The sequence below is a fragment of the Panthera leo genome, chromosome A1 (genome assembly GCF_018350215.1).
Source record: "Panthera leo isolate Ple1 chromosome A1, P.leo_Ple1_pat1.1, whole genome shotgun sequence".
Classification (NCBI taxonomy): domain Eukaryota; kingdom Metazoa; phylum Chordata; class Mammalia; order Carnivora; family Felidae; genus Panthera; species Panthera leo.
In genome coordinates, this window is record NC_056679.1 from 48232884 (window position 1) to 48247634 (window position 14751).

The 14751-nt window shown below is 38.6% G+C and overlaps 1 protein-coding gene across 9 annotated transcripts in view; it reads right to left on the reverse strand.

Annotated features, from left to right (window-relative positions):
- The window catches only part of KLF12 (Kruppel like factor 12), a 1158470-nt gene that overhangs the window by 237152 nt on the left and 906567 nt on the right, over positions 1–14751 (reverse strand). For 8 of the 9 annotated variants that reach the window (XM_042927869.1, XM_042927832.1, XM_042927842.1 and 5 more), the window contains one exon: positions 4084–4173. In XM_042927869.1, coding sequence (XP_042783803.1) covers positions 4084–4173 — 90 coding nt within the window. Of the gene's footprint in view, positions 1–4083; positions 4174–14751 lie in introns of those variants that run through there. The other variant, XM_042927909.1, reaches the window with a different exon arrangement.

Sequence of the window (14751 nt, forward strand, 5' to 3'; positions counted from 1 at the left end):
CTAGAGATCAGAAGTAACTTCCCAATGCCATTCGAGCCGGTAAGCTGCAAGGCCAGGAACAAAACCACATTTTATGTCTTTGAGGCAGTACCCTTTCTCTGCCACTGCCTTATCTCTGGGTGGAATCGTTCCAGTCCTCCTCTTCCTGCTTTAGTCCTTTGCTTAGTAACATGTTAGAACATCCAAAGGCTGACAGCATTCAGGAAGCTCTTGTAACAGCAGGACACAAGCACCAAAGGTCACAGTCAAAGTCATTCCAACACTCCTTGCTGTGCCCCTGAAGTGTATCACAAGAGCACATGCCCTTCCCATGGACTGCTTAGCAGCGTGTGCTGTATTACCGACAAGCCTGGAGAACACGGAAGTCACGTTTCAAGAGCCTGCAATAATAATCTACTCAGATGTCACAAAACTAAGGATGCAGGAGTCCTAGAATCCCAAACAGAAGGAAGGCACAGACAGTCGGTGTCAATATGCTCCTCTATCTATCCAAGTGCACGTGGCTGCAAGGTGAAGACTATGTCACCAGTGAGTATGTATGTTGCCAGTATTTCCAATTTTGTTGTTGTTGTTCACAACAACTGGATGAAGTAGGCAGAGCAGGTTTATAACAAGCTCTTGACTGGTCTCGTAGTTCTTCACCATGCCAGTTATAATGCCCGGATAAGTAAAGCATGGATTTCCTTGGCACTTACCATGTGCCAGGGCCTACCCGAAAAATACGTGAAATAGTTCTTGTCCTCTAAGAGCTCACAGTCTGACTGAAGAGATCTGACCACATCCGCACACTATAAAACACACACACTTAAAGAGAATGAGGCAAGGTAGCCAGAACTTTTCAGAGAAGAGAGAAAGCAGAGTGGCTGACCTAGGCCCAGTCCATAGTCTGTCTTCCCACTCTGAAATGTGGTCATTGGGTCCTGAATTCCTTGGAGGGGTGGGGGGAGATGTATAGAGCAGCTGACAGTGGAAGACCTAAGGAACTATTTTTAGCCAGAAGGGGAGAAGGGCATACGTGCCTTCGTGGTGAATCGCTGAAACAGGATGTCATGTGAAATAGCGTATCTTTGCGATGCCTCCTAGAGACTGAATGGCAGACTAAACTTTTCTTCCCCAAGAGATAGATGTTAAATGTCATGTCTTAAAAAACAGCCTCAAAAGTAGGTTTTCCAGAGTGATTATGGGATCCGATCCTTGGCATCCGGCTCAGGCTTTCTCATTCATCGTTGTGATTCGGGGATTGTTTCCTCTAACTTTGTGTCCATTGTAACTAACAGCTCATCTTTTCAGAAGCCGATAATCACACGTGTGACTATTTTCATTTCACCAAGTTTTACATTTTCTTATAAAGAATCAAACTTCAACCAGCTTTTATCAGTAAATGAGAAAAGAATCCTATAAGACTGAGGGGCGCCTGGGTGGCTCTGTCAGTTAAGCGTCCAACTTTGGCTCAGGTTATGATCTCACAGTTTGCGGGTTCGAGCCCCGCGTCTGGCTCTGTGCTGACAGCTCAGAGCCTGGAGCCTGCTTCTGACTCTGTGTCTCCCTCTTTCTCTCTCTGCCCCTCCCCCACTCATGCTCTGTCTCTCTCTGTCTCAAAAATAAATGAAAACACTTTTAAAAGTTAAAAAAATAAAGAATCCTGTAAGATTGAAATAAAGAAATCTTTAGACTACTGACATTCCTTATCTAAAAAGAGTTCTGATTCTGAAATTATACAGCATATTACCCATCCCATTATCCCCAATTAAAAACTCCAGTAAAATGACCAAGAGTGAAGTTCACTAAAATCTAGATTTAACTCTAACTTTAAAGAAGAACTGATGTATAGTATTGCAAATGACTAAATACAAATTATTGTTTTCCATAAATAATTAGGTCATTAAACACTGTGGGCTGCTTCTCTTGAAGCTTTACTGTGAAAGAGAATGAAATTATATCTGCCACATATTTAAGAAATACATACAAAACTAAAGAAAAGACTAAAATCAGGGTTTTCTTTCCCTTCCTTCCATGTACATAATCTAAATTAGGGTTAAAATACTAACATCAGCTCCATTCACAAGAAGGAAAAATTGATTTTAATGAGTAGGCATTAAGTAAAACCTATGAACCTACCATTTTTCCTGTCTCTATTTAAGGGCAGGAAATACTTTCCATAAATGATGTGGCCTGAGGTTCTTATTCACACTGTAAAACCTCTGGAACTATTGGCTTTTGTTTTCTGTGCATCTCAATCTTTCAAACTTACCATAAAACTATAAATTGATAATAAAGGAGAGAGAAACATCCTGATGTCACCAAACATTCCCAGAACCAGTGACCACAATGCACCATCGTGGCTCTGACTAGCGGTCTCTGACTGCCTTCTGTACTTTTCTGCCCTCCTCCAACACACATGACTTGAGTACCTTTACCGCTATTCAAGTTGAAGAATATATTGTGGAATAAAAAGCAACAATGTGCAATATGCCACTTTTTCATTTTGTCATCGACAATGAAAAAAAGTTATCCTCTGTGAATGAGATGCTACGGTCTATGCGGTGTGTTACATGAGGGGGTTTTGGAAATTTTATGAAACTGGCTCATGCACCTAGATTAAGAAAACAGAAATTCCAAAGAAATAAAACAAATCCTTCCTGTGTTAGGGTAAACAGCAAAGGTAAAAACTACTTGGCTGGGAGAACAGAGAGTTTAACTTGATGAATCAGGCTAGAAAATCCAGGTGAACATGACTTCTTCCGAAGCTTTGTCTACAATGAACAAATGATGTTAACAGCTGCCACACAGTCTTTCTTTCACGATGCTCCACTGCCTAAGTTTTAGGATGAGCCCAGGTGAGTCATCATGTCATACACAGAACTGGGAAGGTGCGTTATTGGTTGACTTACCCCACCAAGTTCATTGCACAGCTACTACAACGAACACGGAACATAAAGGTGAAATGATATCCCCTCCCATGATGGGGGTCTGTTTCAGACACAGGCTTAGAGCGAGGAAGAGAAATATACATTGGGATGCCATACACCCTGCCCTATATTGCTCAGGAATGTGGAAGTTATTGGAGAAACCCTCTACATGCTACCAGCTGGATCCATGACCTCAGTTCCTCATTATCAAGTCCTTTTAACATTTAATAGTATCCTAACCCCTTGAATGGGGTCCCACATGCACACAGATTCTTATAAGTGAAATTTTATTCATATTTGAAATTTCTTCTGATGGCTCACTTACAAAATATCGCCAATGTTCTGCGTTTTTTGAATAAGAGCTATACGAATAAGATCAAGTATCTAATTTATGTACTTTTTGCGGTCATCTGTACCGTCTCAGCGGTGGTAGGTTAGCAGCATAGGTAGGCAGTGTGTACCCAGGCACAGGAGCAATGCTTTCTCACTTCAATACAAAACATGGTCAGCCAATGCTGCAGTCATACTGCCCTTATAATTTTAACTTGCGAAGCTACAAATGTTAATGATAAAATCACCCACACATCCTTTTACAGATGTGTTCTTAAGTCTTCATATTTTCAGTAGCCATGAGTTAATTTGTCAATTTCGCTATGTATCCTTAAGTAAGCCTTTTTTTGCTTTTGTGCACATTTCAAACTCACTGACCTGTATTTCCTCAACTATCCTCTAGCCCTCATGAAGTTTAAAAGGGTAAATACAAATGTCAAAAGGGAAATCAATCCAACAAACAGTAACATTCTCATACCTGTACTCTGTAATTTCCCAAGAAAGAAAGAAGCCATTTTGACATGGAGTTTATAGTCCCATCTTATTTTTTAATACTTCCCTCTTTGCTCTGAATTTTTTAATAGCTTTTCAAAACATGCACTAATTTAAATAAAACCATATGGTTGTTACAAGGTCACTGTGCTTTCCTGATTTTAGGAAGTTATCTTCTCCAGGTTAGGAATATTTGAGTCACAAATGGATGAGAATCAGTCTCTGGTGATTTTTACTCAAGAGAGAAAAGCCAGGCAAGTGCAAATCGGAACCGTTCTGCAAACTTCGATATGCCCTGTAAATGACTGCCACTATCATAAAGAGAAGAGGGTGGGGCGTCATTGAAACTTACCCCTTGTTCAGATTCCAAAAGCTCTGTTTTGACTCTGACTGACGGCATCCCATCAAGCATTAACATTCTGTTCTCAAAGGTGTTGATATTCTGAAAATAAAAAAGAGAGAAAGAGGGAAAGTCCGTTATACAGCATTCAAAACAGGACATCTGGTAGAGTCTTCCTTCACTGTAGTACGTTTAGTACTGCTAACCTAATTTTTTAACAATGAAGTATAATTAAATGAGAATAGCAGTATAACCAATTATGCCCCCTTTCTGAACTATCATTTGAAATAATGACCAAGAAGTTGAATTAATCAGTCTGATTCGCTGACCTCTGGGTTGGAGGTCAGACTATAATAAACTGGAGTAAAGAAACCTTAACATTAATATATATAGGGCTGGAACAATTCATCACACTTTCGCAGTAGCGGAGGGACACAGAAGACAAGTTTCCTTCTTCCTGAGTTCTGGAGGTTATATTGTGCAGAAATCCACAAAGGAGAAAATAAATAAAAATAATGACGATGCTCTCATATTATTATCAAAGTCTTCATAATTTAAAAACCAAGATAATATAATTCTGGACACTAAATTGTGATATGACAATTCAGATCAAATGAAAATTTCTATATATCCACCCCAAACATCTATTTCAAGAACAACTAATATAAATTTTGGATTCAGAATGAATTTTTAAGCTGAAGTCGTGACCAGAAAATAAATTTGTTTTCTGTTTTGGTGTATGTTTGGCTGAATTTGCCACTTCTTTAAAGGAGAACCTATTTCTATTGTGACTCAATAGAATTTCAAACAATATTTACAAACAGATTAAATCAAGGTTATTTTCTACTAATTTTCACTGCTTTGGGGATTTTCTAAAGTCAATAATCTATGAAGGGAGTCAGAAAGACACTTACCAGTGCTTGCTTCAGGCCAAAATCATGTTTTAAAACATGGTTAGAATGTCAATTTTACCTTCATATCCTGTCCAAACTAAGAAACAAAAATGACTAGACTTGAGTTTTTAGAATGGCTTCTTTACTCAGTCACAGAACATAAGCACATGATACTAACGTGGTCTCATGACAAGAAAAAGAGATCTGTTTCCAAATATTTTGCCTACATAATGACAAAGGTTAATAGCATTTCTAAACCTGCAGGTTTTTGCCCTTCACATAGCTGCTTTTCTATCAAATAGACAGTTAAGTAAAAACAACTCCCACTTCGACAAATCATAAATGTTTTTATTACCAAATAATACCGACAGAGTGCAGTATAGTAAAGCTCTAATTATCTCTATTTCTTGCCACTCCTTTTTGTTTAAGAAAAAAGGAGAAATAAAATTTATAGGGCCTCTTATCACAAATATTTGCTCTGAGACATCAACAGGAAGAAAAAGCAAATTTACTCTTGAGCTAACTAATGAGCATTTAAAAATTCCATGCTACCTAGCCTATCAGGTAATAAAAAGAAGAAAAATTACTGTCAGGTTCTTTTCTTAGAAATGTGCAGTATTATTAAAACTGGCAGGATACATTTTTTTAAATTTGTGCTTTTGACTCGTCCATATTTTGTAGGCATTTTGCATCCTAATAGCTCAGAGCAGAGAGAACTGTGGTATCCCTGGCAAGCTCAGTTAATTTGTTCCAAGCTTGAAATCCTTTCATGGAGGCTGGTGAGTTGTTTACACATCAGGCATGGATCTCAAATCCTAATGTGCCACTTGCTTCCGTGATTGGAAGCAGCCAGCTTGGCTTGCAACCACCCAGTTTCAAGAGAGCCTTCCCGCAGCCGGCCAGCCCTCAACACCCCTGCCCTTCACAGCGGCCAGACACCTACCCTAACAAAGCATCCCCTAGGCTGTTTGCTTGGTAGACAATGAAGAATGAGTTGATATTGCTTCCTACCCCAGAGGAGGTCTTGCCCAGACGAAAAGGGAAGAAGATGCCTTGCAAAGGCAGGGAAAAGACAAAGAGCGATTCTGGAAAGACAGGTTTAATGAACTGTTGGAATCTGATTAGAGGCTAATGTCCCTTTTAGTGCTTTGTACCAATTTACAGCTGATATACTTTCACCACGCTCCTCACGGGCTGTGATAAACTCATTAGTTTAAAAAATGCAAGCTAACCAGAGTCTTTGAAGTTAAAAACTGATAAATCATGAAAACCTGATTGGGCCCATGTTCCATTTAGCACATTTAAATATCACTGTATTTTCATGATTTTTTAATTGTTATTCTTGAATAATTCTACATGTGTTAAAGACAGGATGTACATTTGAGTTTCGTTCAAAAGTGGAAAAATAAAACCTACTGAAAGTTTTTCAAGGAATTAAGCTTTCTCTGGAAATAATTCCCTTTCCGTGATTTTCCAGGATCATCCACTGCCACAGTCATAATAAAACACCATAAAAAACAATGTTCACAACTAAAAAACCAATCATTAACTACTAAACTCAACTAGTGCAGATTCAATCTGTATATATGCCTGAAAGCAATACTGTAAATATTTATAAAGCACATTAATCTCTACATTCATGATTCTAACCCTATTTAATATAAACATAGACACTGAGCATCATACCATATTCCAGACCAGCCCAGAAAGGGTAGGGTTTTTATAAGGCACATGGTAATTGTACAGTATGGAGGATATAGTACCTGAAACAAAATCATAGATTTATCTAAGCTAAAATCAGATACATACCATCTCAGTTGACTGTAGACTTTGAATATGTAATAAACTCTAATAATTTGAAATTGCTGTCAAACATATCTTGCCATGATCTTAATCAAAACACATTTGCTGTGGAATCAATAGCTCAATTGATTCCCAAGAGGTAAATAAAATTACACAGTCATCAATTTTAGTAACATGGTACTCTTCCTATATTTATGTTGTAATAAGCATTTTAATATTATAAAACCCTATATAATTTATATACGTGTGTATATATGCATATTATCAGGTACACACGTATGCGTATACACTTAAATTACTTGTTTTGCAGGAATACATTTTATTAATTAAAGCAAAAGTTACCATCAGATTTATTAGCTGGCTGTTGACCAATTACATGTGCACTGAATGAGAACTGTGTCTGGGCCTTCCTGTTTGCCAGGTAAGATCTGCAACACAGAAGTCCAGCTGATGGCAGCTCTCCTAATTCAACCAGTACAAGCACAAACTTCAGTGATCCTAACATCGCAAAATATTTTGAATGGAATGTGCAGGAATTGGGACCGATACTCAATGATCATCTCATAAAAACACAGAATGGGGGGGCGCCTGGGTGGCTTGGTCGGTTAAGCATCTGACTTCGGTTCAGGTCATGATCTCACGGCCCGTGAGTTCGAGCCCCACGTCGGGCTCTGTGCTGATGGCTCGGAGCCTGGAGCCTGTTTCAGATTCTGTGTCTCCCTCTCTCTCTGCCCCTCCCCTGTTCATGCTCTGTCTCTCTCTGTCTCAAAAATAAATAAACGTTAAAAAAAAAAAATTAAAATCAATCAATCAATCAATCAATCAATCACAGAATGGGGAAGTAACTTTCCCAGGGCAACTACTACAATCTATCTGCCCTCGTCCTCCCAAAATACAAGTCTTTTCTTCTCCCTCCTCTTGACTGTGGGCCATCTGGTTCTTTGGAGAAAACGCAATTATTTTATCACAACCCCAAACTTGTGCTGAAACACTAGAGAATCAGTGAATTCCTCTTGCTTTTTATAGGTGAGGATCAACAAACCTAAGAAATTAGAATTACACTCAGCCAACAGTTTCAGATATCTAACGCTATGCAACAAAACACATCATAGCATACAAAAACAGTCATTTTATTATTATCTTGGTACCAAACGTAACAATAAAACGTAATATTTGCATATTTATTAAGGATGAGGCCTTGTACTAAGAGATACTCATTTAGTCCTTACAGCAACCGCAGAGGTCAAGGCTGTATTATCTGAAGATGAGGCATCTGAGACACAAGGAGGTTAAACTGTCCAAGGTCTCAAGATTATTGAGCATTATACCTCTGTTCCAAACCAATTCTTCTGCCCTCCCCCATACTTACTCCTTGCCCCCTCCTCCCCCTCCCCCGCCATCTCTCCCTCAGGAGCTCTGGGACCTCAGTGCACAGCTCCTCTCAGAATTGAGTTGATTTAGTAGGTGAACTGAATGTACACCTTCTGGTCACTGATGAGAATCAACATTTGGGGAAATACCAGTAACAGGTTAAATAAAACCATGGTTTCAAAGCTATTTCCTTTTTTTTCTTTCTTTAAACTTTCAACATATTTTCTTGGCTTTATGAGATTATACATCCTATCCTAGAAATATCTCATAATTAATTTAGCGAGTCAATCCCATCCTGATTTCAACATCCAGAAAAATCTATGGTAATCTCATCTGCTACCCAGTGTTTTGAAAATATTCATATGCCCTTGGTGGCTCATTCAATATTTTCGCAAGAGCTTCATGTACCTGCATGATACAGGAACTTCATCTCCTACACTGGACAGATACTCAAGAGAGAGATAGCTGGGCATCACATTTAATTTATAATCACTTAGGTTAAGTGTAAAAGTATACTTTTCTAAGCTCACATATCCTCACAATGACTAATCAATTTGGTACAGGCATATGCATAATCAATCAAAGTACCTCAAATGGTACAAAATAAACATCAGTTCAAACCTACTTTGCCATTCTGTCCCAGCCTTTCATCTTCCACTGCTTTGTAGCATGGGGCAGAGGACATCACATTGATGACCGTACTGGCAGAACTAAGAGCTAAACTAGAGACCCAGTGGAATCTCAGCTGAAATCCCCTTCAGTGATTTCAATGATCCATACACACCTTACTCCAAAATATCTGTCTTTACTCTTATAAACAAAACCCTTCCATAAATACCTCACATTATGTCTCTCATAAGGACTGGTAAAACAGTATTTGCCATGCAGCAACTTATATTTTCCTGATAGTAAGGATCACGCGGTTTCCTTTGTTGGCAAAGTGTTAAATTACCACGACGATGCAGTTCACACTGATATTTTAAAAATGTCAACTGAGATTCCAAACAACACTCCACCCCAGCATTAATACAAAGTGTAGTCGAATGTTATTTTTGTCATTCGTATTCTGAAGAACTGCACACACTTGGGGGTTGTGAGTTAGCCAAATCTCTCCATAAACATGCAGTGAGGGTCTCTGCTATGCCAAAGTCACTTCATTCCATCCACGCCACATCTGTGAATCATGAGGCACTGTGGCAAATAACAGGGGCAAGCCAAAGATGGAAGCACAGAAACCAGGTAAAAATCCAGGACAATATCATGGCAAGAGAAGTGCCAACCCACCAGCAACTCCCCAGGAGGGGGGGGGGGCAGGGGGGCGGCGGACAAAACTTCAGTGTAGCCACACAGGTGTTAACATTGCAGGGAGAGATCTAAAGCGCAGGAGCAGGTATTTGGCTATCAGGATGAGCGCACAAGTAGTCTTGATGTCATGTAAAGATAAAAGAATTACTCAGCTATAAAAAGGAAGGAAATCTTGCCACTTGCAACAACACAGATAAACCTTGAGGATGTTATGCCAAATGAAGTAAGTCAGAGAAAGGCAAATATCAAACGATCTTGCTTATGCATAGAATCTTAAAAAAAAAAAAAAAAAGAGCTCATAGATACAAAGAACAGACTGGTGGCTGCCAGAGGCAGAGTATGTATGTGTGTGTAGTGGGGGAAGGTGGTCGAAAGGTGCAAACTTCCAGTTACAAAACAAGTAAGTCATAGAGATGTAATACACAGCAGAGTGACTATATTTAATAAACATTGCATATTTGAAGACTGCTATGACAATGGATGCTAAAAGTTCTCATCACAAGAAAAAAAATTTTTTGCTATGTAGGATGACCGATGCTAACTAGACCTACTGTGTGATCTTTTCACAATACATACAAACATCAAATCACTTAATGTTATATACCTGGAACTAATAGAATGTTGTTTGTCAATGATATCTCAATAAATAAATAAATAAACAAATAAACAAACAAACAAACCTGAGAGAGAAGTGAGTTCGGTTCTGGAAAAGGAAGCCAGAAACAAGAGTCTCTCCAGGGCTAGCAGAAACTAATTCTGAGGTCAGAGCGAACAGAGCGAACAGGAATTAGAAAGCATGTGCCCAGCCCAAGCCTGCTTCCCTGGGCATATGTATAGACACAGAAAGCAGGTACCATGAGCCCAGGCAGAATGGCCATTGCAGTAGACAAGCCCCACACATGAGAAAAACAGTTGCAACACAACTACAGTATGATCACAGGGAACATAATTTTAAAAATAAAAACACGAACAACTATAATAACAACAGCTGCCATGCACTGAGCATTTATGTACTGGGTGCTGTTTCATGTGCTTTACACACGGTTCAACGATACATTTCCGGATTCACTCAAAAAACACTTACTGAGTACAAGGCATGGTTTAGGCATTTAGGGTCTATCAGTGAACACAAGAGAGAAAGTTTTACAGGGTTACATTCTAGTCATTTATTCCTCTAACAGCCTTTTTTTTTTTTTTTTTAAACTATGTCCATTTTAGACAAGAAAATACAAGTTCAGAGAGATGAGGGAACCTGCCCGAGATGGTAGGTGGTCTAAAGGTGGGGCTAAGTCTACCTCCCACTGCTACCAGGGATAGAGAGCATCAACTGCTGAGTAGTCAGACATTAGCTGCAAAGCTGCATGAGCCCAGAGCCACCAAAGCCACTCTGGTTAGTGCGCTTCAGGCTCCTGATCTAACAAAAGGCTGGAATCAGGGCTGGAGCATCAAGGCAGAGTCAGGCTGATTAGGGGTACACTGAAGGCAGAGTACTGAGACCAGTCCAAAGCCCTTACCCTGTCCTACAGGAGGTCCCTCTGATTATTTGTCCAATGTACTTCAAACCCACTACCCAATCCCATTTGGTACTATTCCCCTCAACTACATTTTAACCATGTCAAATGTTGGGTTCTCTATTGTCAGCATGTAGCCCACTTTGGGCCTTCTATCCCACACTCTCTCTGCCCCTCCCCCCACTCACATGCACAAGCACACTCTCTCTCAAAAATAATCATTAAAAAAAAATGCTCTCTCATCTGGGCCTGTGTCTTCTATTTCATCTTTATATCCATCATCACCTGACAAATTCTTGATTTGCTATTACACTAGAATGTAAGTTCCAGAAAGAGCATGACTTTATCTTTTTGTTCATTAACAGTATCCCTACCCCCAGACTTATAACTGTGTCTAAGAGATAGTATGTGTTCAGTAAATATTTGTTGGGCTAATGAAACAATAACTATAGGCAGACATAAGGTCAATTCATTCCCTGGGTCTAACTGCCTGGGTGATCATTGATTCCTGACAGATGAGAAGAAAAGGACAAGCACAATGTTAGGGCTATAAAATGCCCCACATGTAGGAAGAATGGTAAAACATTTGGTGTGGCTGGAACATACTGCTTATTGGAAGAGAAACTCAAGAGGAGATCAGATAGGTAACTTTGGGTCAGGTGGTAAGGGGTCTTATACGTTATGGCATCTTCATTTATTCATTACAACGTGTTTCATTAATGCCACCATATGCTAGCTACTAGGGGCCTAAGTGAACAAGACAGAAAAGCTCCCGAAGCAATGTGTTTGGGCAATATGTGACTGAGAGTTGTGAAGTCTTATTACGCAAAACACGATATGTTTAAGTTTTGTGTTTAGAAAGACAGCACTAGAATTCATTTGGAAGATGCCTTTTAAACATACAGGACTTGATGCAGAAAGAAGAGCCAGTTCACAGGCTACCCCAGCAGCCCAGGGGAGAGGTGGTCAGGGTTTGACTGATGGCCATGGCAATGGGAAGAGAGAGGAGGAAAAATGTTTGAGAAATAGTTCATTGGTAGAATGAACCACCTTTGATGACTGACGAGGAGGAGAGAGTGTGGTGATAAAATAGAGCGAGAGGGAGTGTCAAGAATGGCGCTGATTTTTGTAGACTGTTCACAAAGGTGAAGGCAGGAAATTCAATAGGAAAAGCCAACCATATCATATATTCCTCCAATATCCCTTATTAAAGGACCTACTGTACTCTGGGAAACACGAATATTTGGGTATATCATTTAATTTCAACATTTTTGCATACTCAAGATCTGTTACACACAGAGGAAGATTTCTCTTAAACAGATTATGTTCAGATCTTGTAAGAGATACAGAAAGTCAGATTTATCCAAACTTAGAAACACAGGTTTGGTTGAAATAAAGCAAACATATATCATTTTATTAGCTATATATTCAAGACAAGAACTAACTCCGCTTTTACTAACACTGTCTCCAGGATTTGTAAAGTTTTACAGACTTCTGTGATTCCTGAAACTTAAAAAAACAAAAACAAAAAACAAAACCAGATATTTGCCAAAGAAAGTTTAAAAGGACCGTACATTAATATATTCATCAGCCATTACCCTTTATGAAAATCACATGGATAATAATGAAAACACATCCAGAACACTGACTGGATTATGTAATGAAATAACAACACTGGTCTTCTGTGTCTAGAGAAAAGTAAGATTACTATCGAGTATTGAGTCATTTATTTTCTGCAGGAAACAAGGGAAATGACTATTGACCCATACTTCCACCTTTCCTGGTCTACGATGATGTCAAAAGGCTCCTTATCAAATTCAAATGGACTATCTTATTAAAACATGGGCTTGTTGAGTGTTTGTCTCCCGCACAGCCTGAAGAAACAGTACTGAAGTTAGGAATAAGTAAAAGAATTTTGGGGAGGATTAAAAATCCAAGTTAATTTTTTTTTTATTATGACTATTCTAATGAAAACAAAAAGAGAAAGCTTGACCTTAGCAGTCTCCTCCATGGCCAGAAAGATGTGTAAACTAGCTTTTGTCTTTTTCTCAAAGAATCTACTATTCACTCCTTTATTTTATACTGTAAACATTTATTAAGATTTTGTACCAAATATAATATTACTTGAAAACTCTAGGCACAATATTGGTTCATAACACATTTCAAAAAAGTAACGGTAGAAAACAATGAATTTTACAGGTTATTTCATCCAAGAAAGATTGTCAAAGCATGTAAAAGCACTATGCAGTGTTAGCCATGTTGTCAAAAAAATGCAGCAAAAGTAATTGCTATTAAAAGATTGTATCAACAATGAAGCTGCAATAGTTTGCATTGTCTGGCCAGTCATGTCACATATATCACAAAGTGGCCATGCATTTCCTCCATTTTCCGCACCTCTGCCCCAATACTCTGGATCCTGGGAATGCAGTGAAGACATTACTGGCTGACTGCCAAATGCATAGGCTCAACTCAAAACGTAATCTGTCAGTTTCCAAGTATATTCACCTCTAACTGTGATTCTTCCACATTTCCCAAATGATGTCTTCAGGTGCAATAATTAAAATTGATGTCTAATCCAAATCCTGTCCTAAGTCAACATTGTTATTGGCAATACTATTACACACCTACTTTCATTTTATCCCAATACCGTCTCCAAGAATTCACACCACCTGATCGTTTACCTTTGAAAAGCACTCTCTCTTCCTTTCTACGCTTTTTTTCTGGATGCTTTCATAATTGCACACAAGTGTGAATAAGAACAGACTACTGCCTAGAACACAGGCTCAATGAATACGCTTCCTGGGTTAGACTCAACACACTTGTTTGGTGTTTAACCTTCTTATGGTTTCAGTTTTCTTATATGTAAAATGCAGATAACTTTCTGCTTCACAGAACTGTTTTAAGGATTCATTCAGTGAGATAATCACAGAAAATGCTTTAGCACAAGTCTTTTATGGTAATAGCTATATTAATTAATTTTAGTTAGTAGTAGTAATAGGAATACTATCTTACCCATACTTTCCAAACTTACTTTTAAGTATGGATGTTCTAATCTGATTTTTGCTTGATTCTGCAGAACCCGTTCAGTTTTCTGTATATGTTCTCTATAGTTATTATAAAAGTAGAATGGAAATGGTAAATTTATTTAAAAATACTGATGATGGAAACTGAAGGACAACTGAGCTACACAATTAAAATATATTTGCTCAGAAGAATGGCAAGAATGAACTATTTTGTCTGTTTAAAACTGACGACGTGCACCAATTAGATAAGGTCACAACTTGCCTCTCCCTGGGCGCCCCAATGAGGGCATTTAACATCTCTAACTACTAAACACAACCACAAAGCGTCAGATAGCCCTTCCCAGCAACCAAATGTTATTTGATGCAGTGCTACAGTAACCTTTCTTTCTGGTTCCCCTTCACATGATTGCCCAGAAGTACACTGTTTTAAAGAAAAATATTTACTACCACAACATATCTCATATGTATGTTACTAGAGAAGATACCTACAGAGGGGCCTGTAATTTGAAATGTGTAAAACTTTCAAAATTATATGGGGGAAAACAAAAGAACTACAGAGAAGATACAATAAATGCAAATGGCTGAAAGTTTAAAATGTATGAAGTCGGTGATATTAACACCTTCATGTCATTATCTATGCTGCCGTCATCATCAACGTCCTTCCCCCCATCCCTGTACTTCCTCATTTTATCAACCATCCTTATCCCATCTTAGAATTTCTCTAAGGTATGTGTATGTGTGCATGTGTATATAAATTAAATCCAGGGCTATTTT